This window comes from Taeniopygia guttata, chromosome 2 (genome assembly GCF_048771995.1).
Source record: "Taeniopygia guttata chromosome 2, bTaeGut7.mat, whole genome shotgun sequence".
NCBI classification, from domain to species: Eukaryota; Metazoa; Chordata; class Aves; order Passeriformes; family Estrildidae; genus Taeniopygia; species Taeniopygia guttata.
In genome coordinates this window covers 62,700,360-62,727,764 of record NC_133026.1, presented here as the reverse complement: position 1 = coordinate 62,727,764, position 27,405 = coordinate 62,700,360, and the positions used below count along the sequence as shown (strand labels likewise).

At 39.1% G+C, this 27,405-nt stretch overlaps 1 protein-coding gene across 4 annotated transcripts; it reads left to right on the top strand.

Moving 5' to 3' along the window:
• Positions 1 to 300: 300 nt before the first annotated feature.
• On the top strand, positions 301 to 26,994 carry ECI2 (enoyl-CoA delta isomerase 2). Of its 4 annotated transcripts, XM_012571484.5 has the most exons (12): positions 360 to 444; positions 10,616 to 10,671; positions 11,165 to 11,354; positions 15,047 to 15,209; positions 16,477 to 16,575; positions 18,278 to 18,469; positions 19,268 to 19,337; positions 20,702 to 20,804; positions 22,377 to 22,497; positions 24,554 to 24,643; positions 25,482 to 25,625; positions 26,446 to 26,994. In XM_012571484.5, the coding sequence occupies exons 4-12, from the start codon at positions 15,087 to 15,089 to the stop codon at positions 26,599 to 26,601; spliced, it is 1,098 nt and encodes a 365-aa protein (XP_012426938.2). In that variant the 5' UTR covers positions 360 to 444; positions 10,616 to 10,671; positions 11,165 to 11,354; positions 15,047 to 15,086; the 3' UTR covers positions 26,602 to 26,994. The 4 variants fall into 4 exon arrangements, with proteins under 4 accessions (XP_030121301.4, XP_004175572.6, XP_030121302.1 ...); XM_030265441.4 differs by lacking the exon at positions 11,165 to 11,354 and having other exon boundaries at positions 301 to 444; XM_030265442.4 differs by lacking the exon at positions 10,616 to 10,671 and having other exon boundaries at positions 335 to 444.
• The last annotated feature ends 411 nt before the right edge of the window (positions 26,995 to 27,405 follow it).

Sequence of the window (27,405 nt, the reverse complement as noted above, 5' to 3'; positions counted from 1 at the left end):
AGGTGGTGGCATCACCATCCCTGCAGGCATTCAAGAAACAACTGCACGAAGTTCAGCTAGTTCACTCGGTGCCATGGTTTAGCTGACAAGGTGGTGTTGGGTCAAAGGTTGGACTCGGTGATCGCAGAGGTCTTTTCCGACCTAAATGATTCAGCGCCTGCCGGGCACAGTTTCAGAGCGCTGCCATGCACAGCACAGCCTGCCTGCTTTTATCGAGTGAGCAAACCCCGGCCCCGGCCCCGGCCCCGGCCCCGGCCCCGGCCCCGGCCCCGGCCCCGGCCCCGCCCTCAGGCCGCCCCCTCCGCGGTCATGGAGGCGGTGATCCATCCCCGGGGCGGGGTTCGCCGTCTCCTCCCTCCTCCCACCTTCTTTTCCCGTGGTTATGGCGACTCCGGCGCTGACCTTCGTCCGGAGGCCGTGCTGGCGGCTGCGCTGCGGGACGAGGTGAGTGCCGATCGCTCCGGGGCGGGCCCGGGGGTGCCCGTGCCGGAGGTGCCCGTGCCGGAGGTGCCCGTGCCGGGGGTGCCCGTGCCGGAGGTGCCCGTCTCCCGCCGGGGCTGGGCGTGCAGAGCGGGTGCCCTGCCCGCGCCGCTGGATGAGCCGGGCTGGCGTTCCCTGCATGGCCCGGCGTTAGCGCCCCGGGCCGGGCGCCGCTCTCATCCCCAAAACGGGGCAGGTCGCTTTCTGCTAAAGTTTGGGACCCCCTCCGGCCGTACCAACCCCTTTTAAGTGTTTGAACACAGCGTGGGAGTGGGAAACCTGTGTTTCACTTTCTTTAGGTGAATATTTCACCACTAGAAAAATTGTTGGTTAGGCTGGGGGTGAGGTATCTGAAACAGTACTGAAATGTGCAAAAGGGTGTGTGTGTTTGGGCCTTGTTTTCTATATTTTATTTTATCAGTTCCATAGACCATGCGATTATAAATGGTTTGGGTTAGAAGGGACCTTAAAGTTAATCTAATTCCAGCTCTCCTGCCAGGTGCAGGGACACCTTCCATTGGACCAAGGTTACTCAGAGCCCCATCCAGACTAGCCTTGACAAAACCAAGCTTAATTGTGTGTCCAGCTAATTAGGCCTTCTTGCTAAGACTATTCTGGCTTTCCAGATAATCACACAGTATTGTCTGTGCCTTTATTTATTACATATTGCCTTTAAGCTGTTTCCAAATAAAGTGTCATGTGCAGGAGCGTTCACTGCAGCAGCTGTGCACCTTCAGAGTTAGCTGGGCAGTGAAAAGCAGAAGGGGTGGCCTGAATTGCAATTATACTTGGAATTGTGTGTTACACATTTTTATTGAAAATGGCTATATTGGAAATTCCTTTATGAAGTTGCTTTTATGTATTGCTTATAAAGTTGCTTGTATATAAATAAGTATCACAAAGTATGCCAATTCATAAAATTTCCTCTTCCAATCAAAAATCGCGTAATACTCAAGAAAAAGCAAGGTGTGTTAAGTATACTTGGTAAGCAAGCTCCTAAATAGAGTAGTGAAGCAGACATTGTCATACTAATAAAGATGTGTGATACTCTGGTAACAACATTCAGATTTGACTGTTATAGTGCACACCTTCATAAGTGAAATGCTTTTACTCAAGTATCCAAGTATGTCTGTTAGGCATGAGCGCATCTTAACCAGAAGACTGTGAGACATTTATGCATTAAATTGTCATATTTTTCACCCAAAGCTTTGTAAGAACTTATTTGAAATAAGTACATGAACATTCTAAGACAGAGGGAGAAACAAAGAATTGTGTGACTTCTGCCCTCATTTAAAAAAAAATAACTCTCTAGGCAAGCTTTCTCAGCTAAATAATATTAATTTAATGTAGCTAGGTTGTTACAATGGAAGTGAGGGAAAGCAGTTCTAAATTTGGAAAACATGTAAAATACTGGCCTCCTGATCATCATTAGGCTGGTGGAGCCAGATGTATTTGAAATGGCAAGATTCTATATGAGACAGCAGTTCATAAATCAGTATTAATAATGGGTTAATGTTTTTAATATGTAATCAGATATAATAAAGACAAATAGTGCAATTTTTCTAATGCTGGAGCACCAGAAAGATTGACTTTATTTTCGGTCTTAGCAGTATGCAAGCAGAATTTTATCGAAGACACTAGCAACATTGCTATGCCAGTGAATTTAGGAAGTATTTTTTACATTCTAAACTTGGAAAAAGGAGTCACATCCTTGAACACTGAAAGAGAAAGACTTGTGCAAATATAAAGGCAAAATGCAAGAATTGCTCTTACTTTATTTTGGTTGGTTTGTTTTTCTAAGCAGGACATTCATTAATTCTTTCAGACATGGAACTGTGGTTTCCACAGGTTCTTCTTGTCCTGTCCTGTTGCAATATATAATACTTCAAGTTTAAATTCATCTGAGATGGGGGGGATGCTGACACAAATGCACCTTCAGAAGAGTCTTACTGGAGCCATATTGACAGTCTTTGCACTCAGATCTTTGATGTTGGGGGCCCCACAACACCACTGCTCTGAAGCCGTATTTGCACTTAGGGCAGGTCAGACAGACCAGTGGGCACCGAATGCTTGCTGCTGGGAAACCTCCATCTGTGCTGTCCTAGTTTTGGGGTCCTTGGGCTAGTTGTAGGGCAGTCCCAATGCTGAATACCTGTCAGTGGCTGGAGAACATCTCCCAGTTTTATGTAGTTTAGAAGGGATCTAACTTGTATGTGTCAAGCTCAGCCTGGGAGAGTGGAGTTGGCAGCAGTGCAGAGACTTTCTCCAAGAGCACTCTCCTGGTCAAACTGAGACAGTAGCATAGTCACACCCAAACTTTCTAGTGTGTTCCTTTGTATTTCAGCAACTTTAAAGGAGGTCAGATCTTGTCAAAGACCAATTTCCCATGAGCTATTCTTTTATTTCGCAGAAAAGCCTTTTTCATAGGAGCACTACTAAATGCTGGTCTTTAAGTAAAGTGAATTGAAAGCCAGTTAATTGTCTCTTACGCTGTTGGCTTCTCCTTGCTTCTGTAGCCTTATTGGTCTCTCCCTGTGCCTGGAATACTTCCTGCTCACAGTAAATCTCCACTACACTATCTGGTTTTCAGCTTGGGAGGCAGCAGTCTTATGAGTTCAAGTTCATTTCCATCTGTCTCTTGAGTAGCATTCCAAATCTCTTCTTGGCATCTGCTTATCATCTCATGACAAAACATCTGGATGTTTGCAGCCCACCCACATGGCAGGAGCTCAGGTGTTCCAGCACAATGCACAACAATCCTTATTCAGTCTCTGCAGACTTTTTGTACTTCTGCCTGGGAGCTTATTGATCCTGCACCCTAGATTGCATACTCTTTACTTGGTAGTGCAGTTGCATTTGTTAGTAATTTTCTCAAGCACCCTTTATAGATTTATGGCAAAGCAAGACATTATAACCCTTCCATCTTTTCCTTTACCTCTCTCTGACTGCAGACCTATAGACCCACAGAAAAGAGCTATGGCTTTTTTCTGCCTTGCCTCCCACTAAGCCAGTGAGATGTAAAGTCCTGGGTCTTTAGGGCCCAGAAGCTTTGCTTTGCCATTAAACTGTGCTTTTATAACGAAGTTGCTCCACTGAGGGCAGAGGAGGAACTGATCTCTTGCAGCTGAGATTATTTCTTGTTTCATCAAATGACTGCATTCAGGAGCTTCCTTCTTGCAAACAGTTCAGTACTCCAGGTCATTCCCTTAAAAAGCTTCTTGATTGCTATTAATGATGTATCACCTGCATCACAGGTGTTTGTTTGCTTCTTTTTAATATGTGAGGAGCACGTAAATACATTTTGCCACTGCTACAGACATGCAATAAAGTTTCCTGCATTTGAGGAGAGCTGTGCATGCCAGCACACCCAGAGGACAGGTAAGTCTTGCCTTGTGGAAAACCTCTTTGAGGCTGCTGCCATCCTGGAGGTGACCAGTAAGTCTGGTGGTATCCCCTTTTCTGTTCTGTTTCCTTTTTCCAGGTTTGGCCATAAGGACCTAATTGGCCTTGAAAAGAGTCTGCTTTGTATCCCTGGTGGGAAATGTCTAGTCCTTTCTGTCAATGCTATTCAGATAGTTGTGGTTGGGTATGGACATGCAAATTTTAGGAGCTTTTTCTGATGTTCTCATGCTGGCATCTTCTCGAGCATGCCTCTTCACCCACTTTCCCCCCACCAGGCCCTATTTTTTTACTGCAGCAGCTTTCTTTTTCTTTCCTACTGTCTGCTGACATCCATAAACCAATTCCCTTTACAAGGAGGAAGACTGGATTTTTGCAGTGTTGCTATCAAGTAATAAATCGGACTGCATCCTTAAAAACCTTCTTTGCAAACACTCCTGAGTCTCCTAGGGGTCTGTACTAAAACCTCTGATGCTGACAGTACAAGTTGCTTTTATGCCTGAAACTTTTGTCCCGATATAGGTGAGTGGGGTCTTGTTTCCCTCCTGACCTCAGTGGGGTGTAGGCAGCAGATGTCCTGCAGCTTCCCAAACATCTGCCTGCCGACTTCCCTACTCACTAGCAGTTGAATGGGAATGCATCCTAGCTCACTGACATGGGAAATGTGTCCACATACAAGGGTTGTGTCATATCCATGAAACACCGTGATCATGCACCAGGAAAGCCCTGTGGAGTATGTTTTTTACTTCCTGATGCTGTCTTACACAGGCTCTTGCATTTTGGTTTCTGACTGTCTGAAATTGTGCCTCTTGGTGCTGTATTTCAGGCTACACTAGCGTGCCTTGCTCAGCTCTTTGCTATTCCCTATCAACCAGCGTATTTTTCTGTGACAGATTTCCATTTATCAGCTCTCCTTGGCTTGTGCTGGTTTCTGTAGTGCTCCGGTACTCTGCTGTGCTCCTCCTGTTCATGATAACCATGCTTATCTTTGCAGACTTCATTTTGGTAGGTCAGATCTGTAGTTATAGTTGGTGTTTGTGATCTAAGTTTTGTGGGTCACAGACCCACAGCCTGGCCACCAGAAAAGCAAGCAGAGCACATATCTGCCTTGATTTTAAACCTATTTTCCCCCTAAGCTTAGTCTTTTGTCTTGATGCAAGTCAATAGGAAGTTGAGAGAGCTCATCATACTTTTCTTATCTTTCAAGTAGTAATTTTTTTTGTTTTATATATTAAAGAAACTACCTTCTTTCTTTTCTTGAAACCTTGTGCCATTTGACTTTTGCAATAAGTTTTTGCAAAATACTGGTAAAATCAGCTTCCCCTAGAATTTGTAAGGTAACTTTCAGAGTCTTTCAGAAAGGTTCTTCACACCACCAGCTGATCTTGAATTTCTCTTTTTCTTTGAGGGCCAGGATTCTGAAACATAGCCATTGGAATAAACTAATCCACTGTGTTTTGAACATTGGGCTTAACTAGTCAAAAGAATGAACAACTAAATCTCTTAATGGGAGGCTTTCTCTGCAAATATTCATGTTCGTTGCAGGATTTACTACATCTTGTTTGCTCATGCTGGTTTACCAATACAACTTAAAAGACAAAAGGTAGCAGTGAGATGATTGGATAGTTTTCCAGAAAAGTGTCTTGGTAAACTTCTGTCCTTATGTAAGCACATTCTTAAACTGTTTTGAATGGAAACACACACAGCAGTTAAAATCAACAAAATGTAGTCCAGAGCAGGAAGCTGTATGTAACTGAGCTGGATTTCACAGTTCTTATCTAATATCAAGCCAAGGTGTCTGGAAATCCTGTGTCGTGGAATACAGCTTTCTGAACAATCCCAGTTCTCTAGGACTGTCTTAATATGTGAGATGCTCAGTCTCTGTGGTTCTTTTCTGGTCTCTTTCCAGTATGAAATCTCCATGTCTTTTGTATTATGGAACTCAGGACTGCATGCAGTAATCCAGGTGTGGCCTCACCAGTGTTGAGTAGAAGAGATTCCATTCTTAATTATTAATAAAAAATATTTATTGAGGATTAGAAATTGTGTTGTGTGGATTCTTTGCTGATTCTTTGGCCCTCCAAAAGAGCAGCTACTGTTTTTTGGGTAAGGTGTTCTGGTAATATTTTTTCTGTCATAAGGCCTGGTGTAAGAAGCTTATGGAATGGCCAACAATTCTTGAATAATTTAGTCCTTATAAGCTAACCATTAAACAGGATAAATTTTAATTTTCAAATATGCTGTCATTTCATACCATGATACGCATGTTTGTAAAATTCTTACAGCTTCAAACATGTCAGTATAGTCAGCCTGTTTCTGAAACAAAAGAATCTGTTTGGTTTTGTGTTGATTTTCTTAATTACCAGTACAAAACCAGATGAAACACCCTTTTATGCAGAGGGAGAACTTCCAAGTTATATTGGTAATCCACCTCTTTCCCAGATCAATAATTCTTCATGATCTTTACATGATATCAGAAGCCAGCCTGTGTTGCATCCCCACTTAGAACTGGCACAATTCAACACAATCCTCTCACCTCTTTCTTGGGAGCTGCTGCTTTAGGTGCAGCCTTCTAAATGCTCTAATTTAAGCTTTTTACACTGTCTTAGTAGGACATGACCTGAAGTCCCTTGGTATGTTTGTAATTTCCATAATAAATTGCCCCAGGTCTTTGAAGACAGCCTGTTGGTCTGTTTGATTGTGGGTGCTGGAAAGACTGACAAAACCAAGAGCAGTGTGCTACTTTGTGTTTAAACCTAAAGTGTTTAATTTTAAGCTGTCTGAAAAAGATCTAGATTTGGGCAGGATAAGCCATTGGCAAATACTGCTTTGTTACTGTTTTGTTCAGTATTTTTTGTCCACCCTTATTGTATCTAGATGTGATGGATTCAGGAGAGAAAGTAAACCTCTGACAAAATTTTTGTTTCCTTTCACTGATTCAGCTGCACTGTGAGGAGTGTTAGTGGGTGTTCTGATGTAGGTGGAAGGTGTAGGAGCTGGTTGTATCCTTGTCAAGAAACCTACCTGTGTTTGCCATAAGCCATTAATATTAAAGTATACATTTTCTTGCTATCCATACAGCCAACAAAATTTGTCCCTGTAAGCTAAATCAAAATGGCACTTTCCTTTCTCCATTGATTTTAAGTATCTGTTCATAACTTTTTGTTGTCACCTTGGATAATGATGTGTAAGGAATGTATTTGAGTTTGCTGCTCTCCAAATGCTGCAATAAACTGAGTGATTCTCAGAAAATGTCACATATATAAGTATTGCAGCTCTATATTTTTTCTGCTACCATTTTTATTTTAACTTTGAAGTGTGTTTCTGTCTGTACATCTTCCTGCTTTTAGAGATGTCTTGCATGGACTGAGCATGTACAGGAAGTTCTCTCATTATTTAGTTATTCATCATGTCTAGTCAACTTAGGTCTGCTGGAAACAGAGAGTTCTTGTGGTGATTTCAGGAGATGATCCTGGTGTCCTTCCCAGCAGCTGTGATGAGAGCATAAATAAAATAAAACAAAACTATGTGTGTATAGAGCACAAAGATCAGATAATTTCATATCTCAGTGAATGGTAATCTAGACCCTTCATTCTTAGCTATTCTTTAGTATTGAAAAATAAACTATCAAGCCCAGCTGAGCCACTTGCACTAAACAACAGTGATTCAGCACTTCAATTTGCCAACAGACACATAATTATCCTCTAGTTTTTATATGTCAAAACAGTGTAGGAGTGTAAAATAGTAAAAGCTGATAAGGATTTATACACCAAACTTGTGTTTAGAACAACTCTTGAAACATTCTAATGTAAAGGGGAAAATAATTTGGCTTTAATTGCGTTGTTTGTTAAAGTAGCAGTAAGTAAATTGTTTATAGAATATTTGAACTGATGTTTCCTACTAGTAAGACACATTGGAAATATAAGAGCACTGGAAACATTCTTGTTGCCTAATAGCAATAAATTTAGTTACTCCATGCTGCAGTATAGTAAGGTACTGCCAAGGTCTATGCTGGTGGACCGGGAAGGGATAGTTGTTTCCTTACATCTTGGGGTTTTTCTAGGAAGGATGGAGTTCTGTTTACTGAGTCATCAACTCCTTCATGGTGTTGGCATGGTTAATAAGACTTGGTGTTTCCCCGAATGAACCAAATGCATTGATTTCTAGAGAATAACTTCAATGCTAATAAGACCCCATGGGTGGAACAGATACTGAGCACACATGCAAGAACTCTGAACAAATGGAACAGCATTGTAACCAACAACTATTAAGCTAATTTATTAAATGCTTTTAACAGATTTGTTCTAACATGTTGTTGTCAGATCTGTTATCTCAACACTTTGTGCTCCACACTGGGCATCAAAAAGGACTGTTGTGGTGTAACTCCAGCTGGAGTACCATGCAGCCACTCACTCACCACCTCCCTTCTCCTAGTACTGCACATTTCCCAGTATAAGAGAAGAAACTTGAAAGGGCAGACTAGAAATAAAAACCTGAAGCAATTTGCCTTTATTAGTGTAAAAATTGTCAAGCTGAGGTTTCTTTTAATATTATACACAACTCCTGTTTGTAAGAAAATCTGTCTGTACAACTTAAAGGAAGAGCGCATTGCAGCTAAAAGTCTAACAGCAGCAGCAGGCATCATTGATTTGATAGGCACACATGATAAAGTAATTCAATAGCAAGACAAGAAAAAAAAAACAATCTGAAAAGAGTATATGGTGAGAAGTGTGTATAGTTAAGTGATGTGAATTGCTTTGAGAACAATGTGTAATAAGATGGCATAAAGAAAGACAGGTTTGCTTTTCTTCTACAGCCAGAAGAAACTACCCAGAATTTATCTGTAAATTTACCAGCTACACTCTCCATAGCTCTCCTTTATTTTTCCAACAGCAAAGGAGCAATGAGTGTTCCAAACATGCCACAGGATGCTCAGTTTGCTTTAGCATTTTCAGGTGTCTCTTCTTTTTCCCAGCTCAGGTCTCGGTAGCTTGTATGGGGAGAATAACTGGAGAGATATGGCAGAAATGAGCCCTCTCAACTTTAAGCAGTATGGGGAAAGCTCTTTTATTGCTGTATAAGTGCTCGGGCTATGTAAAAAATTTATGAGTCCTTAACGTTACATTATTATCTGTTTGGTTTCAGTAGAATATAATCAATGGCATGATGAATGATAACTTGGGGAACCTGCTGATTAAAATTTTCGAATAATTTTTATGTTAACAGCATAGACAATAGCTTCCTATTGCCAGCAAAATAAAGTACAACCCTAAATTTACTGTGTGCAGAAAATACTGCAAGTGAATATCGCAAATGATAAATGTTATTTTCTTGGTTACCAAGGAAGTGTGGTACTGCTAATACTTTGCTCATTGTCATAATTATTTGGTAATTAAACTTTATTTTTTAAAAATCTTGTTAGAGATTCTGATATGAAGGCTTGGGGGAGGGAATGAGAGAAGTTCATGTGTCAGGTTGGACTTGAGTCATTTTTTTTGAGGTGGTTCAGTCATTTTCTCATGGTTACAGTTTAAATATATATATATATTAGAAATATATATATATATATTTCTATTCCACTCACACTACTAATTTCCTATCAGTTGCTACAATTGCCAGTGGTGACAAGCTTTCCCACCATCTCTGCTCCTGTGCCCCTTGATGTAGCTGAACTTATGATCTGAAGTTGCTATTCCATCTCCAGATCCCTTTTCCCTGCCAGAGAGAAAAATCAGGATAATTTTAAGGGATTGAGAGAAGTGCTGCTGAAAGAAGGGGAATGAAGCCTGAAACCGGTTGGAGTGGTACTGCCCAGGCACCAACAGGCAAGGACTGCCCCAGTGACCTTAGCAGGGAGCACGTGTGATTCCTTGCTGTGGATGGATGTGTGCCCACAGCAGGACAGGGAGCAAGGAGGTCTGATTTGGTTGCTCTCCTCCTGTGTGACTTCATAGTCTCTAAGAGCATCACTTGCTGGTGCTGGGGCAGGTGAAGCTCTTGAGATAGGTTTTGGGCTCCTGAACCTTATAGAAAAATTGGAGGTCTGGCTGGCACCTACAATCAGTTGTGGGTTGGGCTGAGGAAACATATGCTGTCTCTTCTTTGCAGAGATTCAGGAGAGGCATGCTTATCTTAGGTGTTTAAAACAATCAGAAGCTTGTTTTAGTTATAACCAAACACTGAACACTGTGAGGTTTGTGGGAATTGATTGCTTTGTGTCATAACTAAACAAAAATCAACCCTTTACAACTCTTTAAATAGCACCAGCACACCAGTATTTCATGCAATTTTCCCTTAAGATGGAAAGAACATGAGCAGAAATAGTGCCACTTTATGATGCTGCAAAACTCTGTGTGTGGGAAATGGCAAAGGGTGGTTGCCGTGCCCTTCACTGTTCTGCATGAGGACTGTGTGAAAACAGCAATGGAAAAAATGACAGCACCTTGAGATCATGGCAAAGAAGGAATGTTGTACACATGATCTGAAGTATTACATGTAATGGACAAAAGATGTTGCAGGATTCATCCAAGTGACAGTTTAATGTGCTTCTTGCTTCTGTCTAACAACACTTCCTGTTCTTTTTCTTGCTTGTCTCCCTGAAGCTACTTCAAATAATGTAAAATGAATGTTTTCCATTTCTGTCAGGAGTTTTAAACCCTTGTGTATCTAGCACCACCCGCTGCTTTTAATCCTAATAGGATTTTTAACTGCTTTTCTATGTGCTTTATTTCCCCAGGATCTACTAATGTTTAGAAGAAAACTTGTACTAAGTAAATGGAAGATAGATTTCAGGTATATCCATCCCTTTCTTCTGCTGAGTGTGTCTGATGTTTCCTGTGCAAAGAGATCATTTGACTTCTGTTTAATCTTTATGAAGAAATTGCTGAGTTGCTTTAAAAGTTAGAAAGTGAGCAGTCAGTATTTTACAAAATGTTGGCATTTTTAACTCTTCTGAAGCCCTTATGCAAGGGACAGAACTACACAGAAGTGAGAGGCCTGCCTTTAACAGGCTTTGCAGTCTTTTTTTTGAATAATATAAAGAGTGAGAAATTACTTTCAGTGGAATTGCAGTCCTAAATTTAAGAGACATTTGAATGTTTATTGGGATAAGGGACATTTAAGTGAACAAGTAGAGTGAATAGGATGAATGATGAGCCTCCAAGGTATCCTGAATGACTGAGTGGCAGCAGAGAGATGTCTGAACCAGGAAAATAAATACAAATGGTTGTCAACCTGCATGTTTCAGGTTCAGGCAGTGATGCCCAGGATTTATTTCTTTTTTCAGAGTGTACAACTTGCGAAGTCCCCAGTGACTGATCTTGCAGGAGAGCACAGGCGTTTGTCATGGACTCTGACTGCACTGCCAAGTTGTGACTCATCTTGCTTCTGTCTCTCTGGTGGGAGCTGGCTTTTTACCCAGCTGGGGGAGGTTGTCCAGCCCACACCACTCTTCTGTGGGTGCCTCTACAGCGAAGGTAATTTGTAGCCGTGGGGCATTGGCAGCTAATTGGGTGCAGGGCAATAAATAGGAAGCTTTGTGAAGGAAAGCATTTCACTTTGTTGCAGTGAATAGATGAGAAAGAGAAATACTGAAGGGTTTTTGGTTGCCTTTCCTAGGCTTCTTTTTCTGCATGGGTTAAAAGCCTGCAAGTGAGGTTCTAGGCTCTCTGCCTGCTTTGCTTGGTTTTCACACAGTCTAGTGTAGCTGCTGAACCAGGGCATGGATTTGCTCAGTGAGTGACTAGGAAGGACTCAGTGTCACAGCAAGGGAGCAGCAGATGGAGGGAGCAAGCTGTTGCACACTGTACTGCAGCAGCCTCTGCTGTTCCTCTGTCCTTGGGACTTGGCATGGCACCACTGTGCAGTGCCAGAGGTGTCGTCTCCTCACTCTGTGTGATCTACTTGGGATCAAGAGGCTTTCTTACTGCTGTTTGTGTGTGCCTCTGAAGAATGAAGTCCTGCCCAAGATGAATTAATTGTGAAATAAATAAATTTTTCCTTTGTGTTTTCATCCTTTGTCGTAATTTTAATAGAGAAATCATAGTCATCAGCTTAGCCATAGCGTGTTAAGAATTGACGAGCATCTCTGATGTGTAGGGAATGTCTGTAGAGATTAGAAGGCAGAAGAAATGGGGTGAATCATCAATGTTCTGCAGAGAACTGAGCTACAAGCAGCAAGGAAGAATGAAAGATAAAAGGCCTTTTTTTATAAACAGACTTTAATAAACACCTAGGTTGCACAATTTCCTATTACAAATCAGTAGGTAAGGAGGAAAAGAAGAACGAAAGATGAAATACTTGAAGTGGATGGATAACAATTTTACCCAAACATTTAACTAAGAAGCAAAAAGTGAATATAACCAAACAGCAAAGATCCTCTGAGCCTGGACTTACTGAAAGCTCATTCCACTTTTCTTTTTCCCAGCCAAACTTTTTTGATTATTTTCTCATCTCTTCTAACTTGTCTACTTTGCTTCCTTAATAAGGAAGAGAACTGTGACTTGCTAAATGGAAAGAAACTTCAACCAAACCAACCTTAACCATAAATATGTGTGTACATACCTTCAGACCAGCTGCTATGACATCTTCCTCTCCGCAGCTGCTCATCCTCAAATTTTGTTAATTTATGATCATTATCAAGTTGTATATAAAAGAAATTCCTACAGCCTTTTTATGATACTGACCACAGCCAGACTGGAGTGAGATCCAGATTGTCAAGCATGGTGTAAATCCAAATCTCCATTTTTAAACATGAGATCTACCTCAGTCACTGCCTAGACTGACAAGAAAATTTGTAGCAGATACACGGATCATCTTGGGGACAGTAGCATTCCAGTAATTCCAAAGATGGATAGCAAAACTGGAGGAAAGAAAAAGCCAAACCAAAACAAACAACTACTCTTCCTGCATTCTTATTTCTTCTTCCTGTAAATGTGCCTTTAAAAACACATTTGGGAATAAGTACTGAAAGTATCATGTTCTGGGACTCCAGGACAGACTAATGAAAGAGATGCAGTGTTAAAAATCTTGTATCTGTATTCATTCAGGTGCACTTTTGCCTGTTGAACATATTTTCTTGACGCTGGAAATGGAGTCCACAAGTTGGCTGAATAACCTCCTGGCTATTTAAGGGATAAACTTGTTAAACTCTGAGAGAGTCTTCTGAACATACCAGCTTGAATGTTGGTTACAGTGAGAGTTGTTTACTCCCCGTTTGTCTGGGTGCACTGCTATCTTAAAGGCTTACAGCTGATCAGCTTAAATAAAAGGACTTTCTGTTCTTGCAGCCTTTTCTGATAGCCTGTTCCATTTTGTACTGTTCACATATGTTTCTTGCTACTGGCATAAGGTTTTGAAGCAAATTTTGAAATCCTTTGACTTTGAAAGAAATTTTGTGTATAACAAAAAAATATTCTTTCCATGTCTGTCGTTCAAACTTGGTATCACCAAAATATCAGAACTTTGATTTTGTTAACAAAGAAGGACAATAATAGGACATAAAAATAATAGGTCTTACAAATATTTTTACAAGACATCGTCTAGCTACATAAAATTAAAGAGAAATAAAACTAATTCTTCACACTTTCTGCTTGCAACTTTTAGGCTTTCAGCAGAAAATAAATTTTCTTTAAGAAATAAGAGCAATGAGGACATTTTTGAGGTAGGCAGTAGAACATATTTTAAATTCTCATTAGGTGTGTATAAAAAGGCATAATTTCCATAATTTTTAAATTATTGTCCTGTAACTGAAATATTAACATTAAATTGATTAAGCATTCAGTCAGTCTCTGTTTGAGATACTCATTAATTTTTCAAATGAGACTGATTATAAAATCTATCATATATGATGTTCTAACATGACAGGTGTGTCTGTAAGATAATAGGGAAAGTTGGGTCTTTTTCCTTGTTACTAGACTAGAGAAGGAAGGTTCATACATAAACTGCAATAGTAAAAATCTTAATGTATATTGCAATTTAACAAAAAAAAAACCAAAACAAAACTGTGATAACATGCTTTTGTCCTCTTGAAGTAAATCAAAATTGTATGACTTCTTGGCTTTTGAGTCCAAACTTTACTGAAGTAAACCTGCTTTTACAAAGTATTATAGAGTTGGGTTAGGTTTGCTACTTTTGGGGAAGTTTTTGATGGAGTTGCCTTATTCTGGTGGGAAGTTGCTCTCCCAGAATATTTTGACTGTGTTTCTTTTTCTCAAGTATCTGCAAGCTGGTTTGCTTACAGTCCCTTTCCAAAGTACATATTGAAATTAGTCTTCACTTGTGCTGCCCTGAAAGGAGGACTAGACTTTCAAATTCCAATGTTTCTAGCTAGACGTGCACACACTTGAAAAGATCATGAAGAGCAGACAGGCTGCATACTCGTCTTAATTAATGGATGTATAAAGCTGCTAATCATAGAACTGTTTAGGTTGGAAAAGGCCTTTGAGATTATCAAATCCAACCATTAACCCAGTACTGTAAGTCCACCAAAAAAACCATGTCATCAGATGTCACATAGACATATCTTTTAAATACCTCCTGGCATGGTGACTCCCTGGGCAGCCTCTTCCAATGCCTGACCACCCATCTAGATATTAGGAGCATTTTCTTTGCCAATCTAAACTTCTGCTGGTGCAAACTGAAGCTGTTCCCTTTCATCCTGTCAGCTGTTACTTGTGGGAAGAGACCAACTCCCACCCAGCTACAGCCTCCTTTCAGGCAGTTGAAGAGAGTGACAAGGTCCCACTGAGCATTGTTTCCTCGAGGCTAAAAAACTCCAGCTCCCTCAGTTGCTTCTCATTGGATTTGTGCCCCAGACCCTTTGCCAGCTTTGTTCCCTTATTTGGACACATTCCAGCACCAAAGTGTCCATCTTGCAGTGAAGGGCCCAGAACTGAATGCATTATTCAAGGTGCTGAGTGCAAGGGAATGAGACTTCAATAATTAATAAAAATCAATAATTTCCAAAGGTTAATTATATCACAGCAATAGCAAACTTCTAAAGCAACTTTCTTGTGACTTTTAATATCTTGCTGTTGTTGTTTTGATTAGTGTTGTATGTAACATTTCACATTTACTTTAAATGTCTTAAAAAGCAGTGTATTTGTTTCTCCTCTAGTCTTTCACAAAAATCAAGTAATGGGATTTTTTTTCTCCCACTTACTCCCAGGCCAACACAAGCTGCTCGTGTTCCAGTGATTGACCTTCATATGACTGCAGCCACCATGCAGGTCAGCCAGGAGGACTTCCAGAAGGCTCAAGAACAGCTGAAGCTTTTGAAAAAGGATCCTGGGAATGAAACTAAGTTGAAACTCTATGCCCTTTTTAAACAGGTAGGCATGACTTGACTTATTTTTTTTTTGGTAAGGAGCATTTATCACCTGAGGGGATGGGCTTGTTAAATTTATTTAAAATACAGGCTGTTCAAATGTATTGTGTGTTAACAGGCTCTTCATTTTATATGATCAAATTGTGTTCCTGAAATGTCAGCCCTTTAAAATGCCTAAATTCTGAAGGAAGCCAAACCTGTTTTTTTCGTGCTTTGAGTAGAAACCCTTTTTCAAATAAATAGAGCAAAATTGCATCCATTGTGTGATGTCTTCCATATAATAATATTGATTCAGCTTTGGAAATGGCTTATGCCTAGGAAAAAAAGCTGAATGCTTCCCTCTTAAATTTCTCGTATCTATAGACATCTGGGCCTATTATATAACAGTTTTGACATTTGGAAGTTGATTTCTGGGGATTTTTTTCCTCTCTTTTATTTTAGTATGGTCATTGTTGGTTTTGGGGTTTTTTGTTGGTTTATTTTGAATTCAAGGAACTGTTCCTCCACAGTTCGAGTGAAGGTTATTCTTTACCACAGCATAAAAGGAGACCTTTGCAGAAATAGCTTTATGTCCATAGCAGGGCTTGTATTGGTATTTCAGGAAGTATTTGTGGATCAGATTTGACTGCAGGTTCAGTACAGGCTTGTTATGTTGAGGAAGGCAATCAGTAACTCATTTAAAAAAGCCTTAAAGATAGCTGATGGTTCCAGGTAGCTTTATTGATTAGTAATAGTGAGCTCATAAATGTATTCTTTCTTTCTTTCTTTCTTTCCTGCCTCCCACTTGAAATATTTATTTCCAATAGTTTAGTTTTCTTCAGGAAAACTGATCATAGAATACTTCAGGATAGGTCAGACACTTCCAGTTAATGCCCTTTCTCTTAGCCAGGCCAACTTCAAAGTAAGACCCAAATTAATAGTTCCTATTCAAAGGTCTCTTCACACATCTAACAAATCTTTAACATTCTTTGTAAGTATAAAATTTTCACAGTTTTTGCAGCAGGAGAACTTAACATGCATGGGTGTTTTGGAAAGCAGTCTCTCATATTGATCAGGTGCTTCTGGAAGCCCAATATACTATTAGAAATAGCAGGCACTGAAAACCTCACAGTATGTGAACTGTCAGAATATTGTCCAAACAGTATTCGTCTCTCTGAGTTGAATTCTGTATCCTGATCAGATAAGTATTCAGAACAGTCATCATCTTTTCTACCAAATCATCTGAACTTTAATCAAAGGTTTTAAATAAGCCTGTTTCGCTCTCTTTTCAGGCTACTGAAGGTCCCTGCAAGGCTCCAAAACCAGGCATGCTGGACTTTGTCAAGAAAGCCAAATGGGATGCATGGAACTCTCTTGGCAATTTGTCTCAGGTGACAAAACTCATAGTTTCACTTAGATACTTTGTAGATTACTCTACCTTGAAGTGCCTGGTCTTTAAGTGAGTGGCTGATGACTAAAAATATTGCATGCTAGTTGAGCATCTCTGCTTCAGCTATTAAAATGTTTGCTGCTATATTCCTCAATCACTTCACTGCTTCACTGTTTGGAGATACTTTTTTAGTGTGTAAGCCTAGTTCTACATTATTACTGCCAGCTTGTATCTATGGAAGAGATCTTATGTGGTGACTTCCAATGAAAATAGTGATTTTTTGCATTATGGTCCATTCTGCTGTTCTCCTTAAGAAAAATGGATTGAGCTTCTCAGTTCTTACTACAAAACACAAATCTCTGAATTCAGCATATTTATAACTTTGCCATTTTAAAAAGTCAGTCTCTTATGCTGTTGACTAAAGGACTAGAAAACAATGGTGTATTGAGAGCCTCTCTTCATTCTTTCTTTCTCAATATATCTTGATATTTTTAGTATCTTTCATAACCTTTAGAGAAGTCAAGTGAAGCAAGCAGGGAGAATAAAGATGCAGAGATACATAACAATCCTTTTTCATGCAGGCTTTAGTAAGTCTGACTGCATACAGCTGCCATGGTTATCTCAGCTGCTATTAAATGAAGGAAGCAAACTTTTCAAATCATCTGTGTCAATGCTGCATTAGACCTGCTGCTCAGTAGTAGTTGCTGAGCTCAATCAAAAAGATTCTTTAATATAGAGGAGGGGTTTTGTATTTTCCTTTTTCTAAAAGAAAACATGGTTGCATAATCTCATGAATATAAGATATTGTTCTCCTTTGGGATTTTTAGGGTGCATTTTGATCTTTTGTTTAGTTTGGGGTTTTAGGGTTGTTTTTGAGAGGGCCCTGCAGCTTTTAGGAGTAGTCAAGAAATACTTAAGGAAGGGATTTGGCTCCTCAAGTTAGAGTGGAGAGTGGATAGACATTTTCATGTGCTATCATTATAGATTATAGGACTGCTCAAAGTATGCTGTCCTTTCAAGCCAGTAAGTTGTAACAACCAAGTACTTAAAATTCTTCTAAGTCATTGCTTACTTTAGAAATAGGGAGACAGGATTCCTTAGGCTTCTGTGTGTCATGTTAGTGCTAAATGAAAACTATTGTCTTCAAGCAATTTTCAAATGCCATAAGATCCATTTCAGTGATTTTATTTTCAGCAACACATATTCTAAAATAAAAACTTTTGTTGGAGAAATGTCTGACTGGAAAGCAGAAACAAAGGATCCATAGAAACGTGTAAATGCTGGGAATATGACAAAGGTCTCTCTGGTAAACTTAATCATGGATGGGAGCACTCTTCCAGCAAAATAAATGTCATCATCCCAGCATCTATGCTCTTTCATTTTGTGAATCTATTGCTGCTGCCTTTAAGGTGACTTAAAGCATTTTCTGCAGTGCTCAAATACAACATGTTCCTCTCCTCTCCCCCGTAATTGGAATATGTTATAATGTAGATTTTAATTTTCTTTTGTCCTGAAGCAGTCACCTTCCCCTCCCCCTCCACCGAGGTACCCATTTTATTAGTACTGTAACTGATTTCAGTTGTAGCTTTTCATAATCTTGTGTGTGTTATTTTCTTCTTACTTTTTAAAAGTATTTTTTCCTTTTTTTTTTCCCCTCCTTTTTTTTTCTACCTTATCTTAAAATTTCTTTAATTTTATTGCAGGATGAGGCCAGACAGAAGTATGCTGAACTTATCTCAAGTCTGGTCTCTGCAGAATCTGCTAGCCAGAAGAAAGAGGCTTCACCAGAAGAGGGCAGACACGATGGCTATGAAACATTAATAGTTACTACCAAAAACAATATCACAAAGATAATGTTTAATCGACCGGATAGGAAAAATGCCATCAACCATCAGGTAAAGAAATGAACTTGGGAGGATTAATGATTTTTTTTTTCTTTCTGAAGAAACTACTTTAATCTTTAAAAGGTCCTTAGTACAGGTAAGGGTTCAAAAGAACATGGTGTTCTGACCTTTGTGAGGGATCCAACAACAACCTAAGGAAACCTAGTACAAAATTCAGCTAAAATTTTACAGATTAGGCTTTTCTGTGTCTCTTGATTTCTTGGAAACTTAATATAGGATTATGGTCTAGACTAAATTAAAATAGCAAACTGCAGGAAGACTGGCCTGTGTTTTGGATGCAAGATTTGACCGCTGTGTTGAGTATAACAAAGCATTTGTGTAGCCTTTGGCGCAGTACTGCTGCATGGATGTGTAGGTGATCTTCTGTTTCCCACAGTTATCTTCATGAGTAAGTCCATCCTGTTGGAAGCATCACAATCATCCTGGTTCACAACTGCAGATACCAGAGCAGGGTCTTCACCCCACTGCTGTTGATTCTTTAGTATGTTATTTTGTCCACTTAAACTGCTGCATTGAAACTGGATGTTTCATGTCAGTGCTTGTTTTTCCATAGAACCTTATTTTGTCCTTTAGATTTGCACTGCAAATTTTCAGTATTGCAAGCGTGTGTCTTTATGGTCCGAAGTACTTCACATTTAATACCAAACTTTCTGTGCATGACAAATTTTTCAGTAGTTAAAAGGATCATAGTTAATCTATTTCTTGAGTTCCATGTGATCAGTGTCAATCTCATTTTTATGTTCTTTTGCAGCATCACATTTGTACTTTGTTGATTTTCCTTTTATGCAGATGTACAGAGAAATTATCAAAGCGCTTGAAGAAGCTGGAAAAAATGATTCTACCATAGCAGTTATTACTGGTATGTTTTATGTTATACCAAGGTATAGAACTGACAATGAAATACCTACCTGTGTTTAGACTAAGGTAAAATTAAGTGAGGAAATCCTTTCTTCTGTTATAGGCCAAAGATTTTCTGAAGTGTTTTGGCAATTTTCTTCAAGCTGGAGTTTTAAATTCTTAAGCAAGCTTGCTGTTACATCAAAACATCTTTCTCAGCTGAGAAGATGGACATGGAATACTCCTAAAGGCTTTATTACTTTTGAATAGCTGCCCATCTGGCCCGTCCTCATTGCAGAGAAGTGTCTTTTTAGGAAATTAGCCAAAACTTGAGTTTTGGGTGGCAGCTAAGTAGTGTGAATTCAAGGTGAATTTGGGCTTGAACATGTTTACTCTGAGGTAACTGCTTGCAAATTCTTCTCCACTGGTGTTTACCAACACCTGGTTCCCATTCCCAGAATGCTGGATTTCCTTTCTGTAGCAATGACTGTGCACCACAGCCCTTACAAGATATGAAAGGCAAGTCACACAATTGAAGCTGGAAAGTCTAACACATTATATAGTGGTGAGTCAACAGCAAACATCTCTGCAAAACCTTTCTGTTCCTTTTCACACAGTGAATAACAATACTGCAATGTAAAATAGGTCCTATCCTGTGAATGTCCTCATGGAGCATAGGGTGATTTAGGCAATTGAGTCATGCAGTAGTCAGCTTTTAAATGCTTCTTGCTTTTTTGGTGGTCCCTCAAATTGACTTATACATTGAATACCAGCTTATCTGTTTCTTACTGAAGAATCCATCTTCCAGTACAGTGATGTCAATGCAGTGCTGTCAGTCTTATTCTTAGACTACTGTTCCTTTTTCTCAATAGATCATAAAAAATATGAAACTCTACCACATATTAAATAGGTTATTCTGTCTACTTTTGATTTCTTCATCAGTTTGAATGTGGGTGAACGGAGATGCATCAACTTGCGTGTCCATTCTCCTGTTTAAAAAAAAAAATGTTTCTCACATCTAATTGTTTGAATAGTCACAAATTGACAGGAAACAAAAAACCCTAAGGAAGTGTGCAGGGAAAGAAATAAAATATTTTTTCTATCTGACAGTTACAGAAAAAAAAATATTTTTCCATATAAAATATTTCACAGCTAGCATTCTTCAGCTTTTTACTGTTTTTTTTTTCAGCAAATTGACAGTCAAAACACTTTTAAAATATAGATGTCCTTTAAGATATTGTATATATTTTGATAAAATCCCTCTAATTTATTAATGTCATTGGACACTCACAATGAAATTCTTTCATAAATGTAATAAATGAAAGCTTCTCCTCTCTTTCCAACTCAGAAACCATTGGTGCATTTATTCCTATGTGTTTTCTGCAGGAAATGGAGACTACTACAGTAGTGGAAATGATCTGAGTAATTTCACTAATGTCCAGCCTGGTGAAATGGAGAAGATGGCAAAAGATGGAGCAGTATTACTCAAGTAGAACATCTTGGTTTCATATATACATAAGTTACTGTAATGGGAAAAGTATAATTTGCAGGCATTGTTAGAAAACAGCAGCAGAGACCCAGATTCATCTATTTAGGTGACTGTATCTGTGGCTCATCATGTGCATAAACACAAAGATCCTGTGGGAGGAAGTGGTATTAATTGTATGAAAAAGATTAATATTAGAAGTCTTTTTAAGTACAGTGATGCTAAAGACTTGATTTCTTTGTTTAGTACCCCAAAGTACATACAGGTATAATGACAAAAACACTGTTTTAACTGTATATTAAAAAATTGTGGGGGTTTTGATATCCAGCAGGAATAGGATACTAACAGGAAATGCCAGAATACCTTCACTGGCAGACTTCTTTGAACAGAGACAGGTGTAATAAGCTTGTTCAACATTGCCCAGTAATTCTCGGATCTTGCTTCTACCTTTAAGTTCTAATTCACCTGTTAAATGAATTTATTTTCTAAGGCCAAGTAGATCAGGGATATCATCTCACATGAGGGTCTGCTTCTTTTTTTTTCCCCTTACTTAAGCAGATTCTGTCTTCTTTTTTATTCTGTATGTGATAATTGCATCTGAGAGATGTTTGCAAATTGGATTGTTTCCTTAGGCACTTGCAATTGGTGAAAAAGCTAAAATACACAGAAAATCAGTGGTTTTGGTTTATGTTTTAAAGATGAACTGCAAGTGAAGTACTCAGTTTTGCAGCTTTTACTTAGGTGAGCTGTCTGTGGATCACAGTTGCCCCTCAAAGTGATAAGGATGCAGTGTGATCCTGTTGTGAAGATGTTACTCAGTGGTACATGGCAAGTGTTCCTGCCTGTGGTGTGGTGTTTTGCAGGGTGTTCAGCACAATGCAGGGTCTCGTGTGCTTTGTGGTCTTTAACCTTGCTCTTGTGAGAAGCCTGTGTTTGTTGGGCTCTTACTGTTACACAGGCACAGTGCTTCACTACAACCGCAGAGATGCCAGAAAAATAGAGTTCTTGCAGCACCGTTCTCTTCGGGAAAATGTTTTATTTTGAGAATGCATTTTGCACCTCTTGGATGGAGAAGCAGCTGTCAGATGAAACAAAATGCTGTTTCTCAAACGTGCGCAGAAGAGCACTAGGGAATTCTGTGCTGAGGTATCATTACAGTGTTGGTGCCTGTTGGGGCTTCACTGCAGAACAGTCTGTGAAGGGAATTGCTGTCCCATGGGTGGAGTTGAAATGGATGCACAGGCAGAGCGCTCTTGTCAGTGCGCTGTATTCAGCAACTGTAGCTGAAGAGGAAAGCACTTCCATAACTTGATCATAGGAACTAAGAAAGTTCTGCTGATATGTACAGGTTTGATTCTTAGTTGCTAAGGAAATGCAGCTATTTCAGATAGTTATTATTTTGTCACAATTCATTTCTGAAAAGCTCAAAAAACATACATCACATAGTTTCCATCTAGCCTATGGGTTTTGTTATGCAGTGTCTAATTATGTATTTTGCAATTTGTTTATATTGGATGAAAAACACTTGAGGTGTATCTCTTACATCTTGCATCTTCTGTTTTCCTCTCTCTCTAGAGATTTTGTGGGTCATTTTATTGATTTTCCTAAACCACTGATTGCAGTGGTAAATGGCCCAGCTATTGGAATCTGTGTAACAGTCCTTGCTTTGTGTGACCTTGTCTATGCTTCTGACAGGGTAAGTACATTACATGACCTATCCCAAGACAGTCTTAAAGCCTCTTTCTGTATTAAATACTATTTGATTTGGGGTAATCTGAAAGAAAAGTTCTAAAGGCTTTGTATATCACATCAAGGAGCATCTCCCTATGTTAATAACCAGCACAGCGGTGCATCGGCCAGTGGTTAACATGGATGGAATTTCTTGTGCTGTAGTTAAGTTATCAAGTTACTGACTCCAGCTTAGAGGCTCTTTTCTAAGACCCCCTCTTCTAAGCTGGTGTGAAATTATGTTTGTAAGGCCCCTTTTAGGTGTGAAAGGAGGAGCAAAAGTTTATATGGAATGGAAGTTCAGTAACTGGATGAAGTAATTAATTACAGATCACTGATGGCTGTCACTCCTGACATATATCCTGCTTGTATAATGTGTATGATTTATTCAATTATGGCCCATGTATCTCTTTTTCTACTAGAAAAATATTGGCTTCTCCCTCTTTTACCCCTCTCATCTGATCTTTTGTTGCTACAGGGTGAACATATTTTTCCTTGTTTCTTAGTTTAAAGAACAGTCTATATGCATCCTCCCTTGGAATAACTTTAGCCATCAGTGTACTTAGCCTATTCGATATATCTCAGGTTTATCTTCTCAGTATTTTCCTTTTTTTTTTGAGCTGAACAGCTGCCATTTGTTCAGCCTTTCCTCATGTGGGCTGCAGTCATATTCCTCAGGACTCTTTCATTTGCTGTGTGTCTCTTTAAGCATAGTGGTACAAGTACGACACATCACTCCAGCTCTTGTCTAACTAAACGTGAAATGGAGCAGACAAACTTCTCCACATTCTGCAGGCTGTACTTCTGATTTGACATCCCACTGTGTTACTTGATTTACATACTTGTGGTCTGATCTAACACCTGGATCCCTTACTGTAAAGTTGTCAGGAAAACAGTTTTCCCTATTCACATGCTACATACCAAGTTGTTCCCAACAAACTTTAACTTATCCATCAGTAGTATCTTCTTACTCATACCTCTCAATTTTATCAAGACTATTTGGAAGTCTAGTCACTTGCCCTCAGCATATACCCATGAGTTAGTTTAGATTTAGTTGAAGTTTAATGCAAATATGCATGAAATGTTTTGTCCTATTAACATTATCCTTCTTTCTTGAATGGCTTGAAGTTCATACTTAAACTTCTTTTTTTACTATATATAATCATTGATAAATGCATCTTATTTTTTGCCTTGTATTTTTAAAAAATCTCTGCATGATTATATGAGTTGCATACTTATTTTCTGACACAGTTTTCACTTTCTGCATCTTTGTGTTTAAAGTCCATGGCAAGCTCATTATTTAGTCTGCTAGTACCTTCCTACCTGCACTGGGGCAGCTTTTGCTTGAACCCTTGGTAACAGTTCTTGGAGGATGTCTATAGGATCTAACCTAGCCTTTCACTTAGATTATCCTTTGTGACAATTTTTCTATTACCTTCAAGATTCTTGAACCCCTCTCAAAGTTGATTGTTCTCTGTTCTAACAGATTGTTCACTGTTCTGTTCTGACTTGCAATTATGGTATTATTTTGTATGACGCCTTGCTGCATTTCTGGCATTGGCTCTTTTTAGATTTGCTTAAAATTTGGTGAAAAAAGATTCAGTGACTTGAATTTTTCAGAAGAATAAACTTGGTTTGCCTTCAGAAAGGCAAAAATGCTTTTTGCCTCCTAAGTTATTTGGAATACGTATTTAATAATGTTTGAGGCAAATGTGCATGAACATCCTTTCTGTAAAGATTTTGCATGAACATTAGTTTCTCTAAGTGCTTTGTTCAATTAATTTAACTTCATCGATAAGGGTTGTTAGATGTGGGAATGGAGTTACATGAAGTTGGCTCTAGGGTGAATTGAGGGAATGAAGCAATGTTACCAGATGGTATTTGAAGGCTATTATGGTGATAGGTCAGATGTGTTTGCTGAACTCTGTTGCAGTAGAAGATTTAAAATGAGAATGAAATCCTAGTACTTCAGTTCCATGCTCTGATCTAAAGTTTCCTTTATTTTGTTCTCTTTTTTTTTCCAGGCTACATTTCACAGCCCATTTAGTCAACTTGGGCAGAGCCCAGAAGGATGTTCCTCTTACCTGTTTCCAAAAATTATGGGCTTAGCCAAGGTAAGAATGTCTTCACTGCCTTTGGGATCATCTCACCTTTGTGTGTTGGTATCCCCTGACCGTGACAGCAAGTGTGGTCTTCTGTCCATACTCTTAATTTCTCTGTCCATTCTAGAAATAAGGAAACTAATTTATAATTAAAAGGAAAAAAAAAAAAAAGGAAAAAACCCTGAAAAATTAAGAGACAGCAGAATTTTTTTTTTATTCTCAGAACAGCATAAATCTTTTTTTGCTTCTTTTGATATCCTACAGAGAAAATCTGGGTAATTTTAAATACTTATATTTCATGCACTAATATAATGTATTTTTTTGAGCAGGGTTTAAATCTATAAAGAGCAGAGCAAGTGTTTCATAGGCATACAAGTACTAAGAATAGTCTGTTCAATGAGACACAGCCTGCCAGTACATGTTCTAGAAATCTTGGAGTCACTGCAAAAGCGAACAAACACATTTATGATGAGGTAATTTCAGATTGCAACCTTGGAGCTCTGCTCAAAAAGACATGTACAGTCCTAGTGAACAGCAGGAACTATAGGCCAGTCCCTAGTGATGAAGCCCAGAGGTTACTTCTGGGTATGAAACTTGCTTAACCTCTTCTTTATGGCTTGGATGATAGGACTGAGTACCCTGCTAGAGCAAGCCCTTTGAAGTAGACAGTATCTGGAGGTTCCTTAATAATTACAGTAATAATAATCATCATCTATTCTGTGTTCTTTTTAGAGAACAGATATTAACAAGCAAGAGAGTAAAATGAATGTGATGTGGAAGCATGCAGCTTCCCTGTCAGATAACTCAAGTCTTGTGTCTTGTTGAATCACACTTTACTTTTTTTATATAGGCAAGTGAGATGTTGCTTTTCAATAAAAAGCTGACTGCAGCAGAAGCCTGTGCCCAGGGACTTGTGACTGAAGTCTTCCCTGACAGGAGTTTTCAGAAGGAAGTTTGGGCAAGATTAGAAGCTTATGCAAGCCTCCCCAAAAATGTCAGTATTTTTAATTTTTCTCCACCTTGTAAGCTTGTAGAATTCCCAATTCTTCTGCCAAACCTGTCCTGCCACTTGGTTTCACTTCATCCTTAATCAAAATAATGAGGCTCAATATATTTTCCTTCAAGCACAGATCTGTCCCTCTGTTGCTGGGAGTCAGATCCTTCTCTTCTACTCTGTCTGTATCTAAGACAGTGCACTGTCCACAGAGATGCAGTGGCTGAAAAGCTTTACAAATTAATTGATTAATCCACCTGTGCAGTGCCTCTGTGAGTGCCTTAGGTGGCTTCCTGTAGGTTTTTATTTTGGCAATATTTTATATTTAAGATTCTTACCACTGGTTCTGCAATATTATTATAGTGTGTGCACTCTGGGTACTCAAGATAACACTGAGTGGCTTTAATTTTTACTGAACTCAGTGTTCCTGCTCCCTAGTTTAGGATTTGCAAGACTACTAAGTCATGGTGGTCTTGTGTTTCCTCGGACAGGAGGAGACAGCTGTGCCAGCTGCTGATAATGTGGGTGACATTTCACACTGCAGACAGTTGAATGGGTTTTGTTTCTTGTGTCCATCTACTCTGATTATGAGTACTTGGGGGATTGCTGGTTTGCTTCCCATAAGCCTTCTCCACTTTATTAGTAGTCTAGGGAATTAAATGCAATAATTACTTCCAGCAAAAAGTTGACTAAAAGCCAAGAGATCTGATGTTAATTCAGTTGGGTTAGGATTCCAGTGTGGGTTTTGTATTATTTCCTGAAGCACTAAAGTACAGAAAAGAAAACTTAGCTTCCTAATGTTCCTCTCTTTGTCCTCTAGTCCTTGGCAGTGTCCAAGCAGCTATTACGAAGTATGGAAAAGGAGAAGCTCCATGCAGTCAACAGCAGAGAGTGTGAAGTGCTGATGGAGAGGTGGTTATCTGATGAATGTATAAATGCTATTGTCAGCTTCTTCCAGAAGAAATCAAAACTCTGATCTTCACCAGTAGGGTAATTCACCATCTGTCAGTAGCCTGACCTGCCCTCATCATTAATAAACTTCCTCTTCCAATAGTAATTAGTAATAGGAATACCACCTTTTCATGTGGTATATCTCTGTTCTGAGTACTAGGTTAAACCTGGTTCCCAAAATTAATACACTGTTATGTGCCTTGGATCCATTATGGTTTAGGTTGGGGAAAAAGGTTTATTATTCTGTAGGCATCAGTGATGTTTCTGAATAATTCTAAAGCAGATTGTTTTCCTAAGAGATTCTATAGCACTCTGTTTTTATAGCTCTTCAATAAGCATCTTATGAATGATTCTTTTTATTTGTCTGGGGGGAAGGAAATACTGTATTATGAAAAAATAAATAGAAATATTTAATTACCGTTGTGGTGATTCTTTTTCTTTCTGTGAAACATCCTGAGTGAGAGGGCAGGTAGTTCCTGGAAGCCCTATTAATGTAATAATCCTACAAAAAAACATTCACTTGACTTCACATTAAACTCAAAAGATGTTTGTTTTGAGCTCTGTGGGTCTAATCCCCAGTGTATTTTTCCATTAATTGCTTCATATGACTCCTTTTCTGTGGAAAAGTGTGATGTGTTTGCTTTCCTCATGGGAAAATGCAGCCCGTGATAACCTGTTGTTGGATGAAACAGCAGAAACAGGAATGCCTTGGTCAGTAGATGCCAGCATACCTCTTACAGCAATGGGAAATAAATCACTGCTCTCTGTGAGTAATGAGAGTAAATCAGCATTACCTCTAGGGGATGGAACTCCTGTGTGGTTTTGGTTA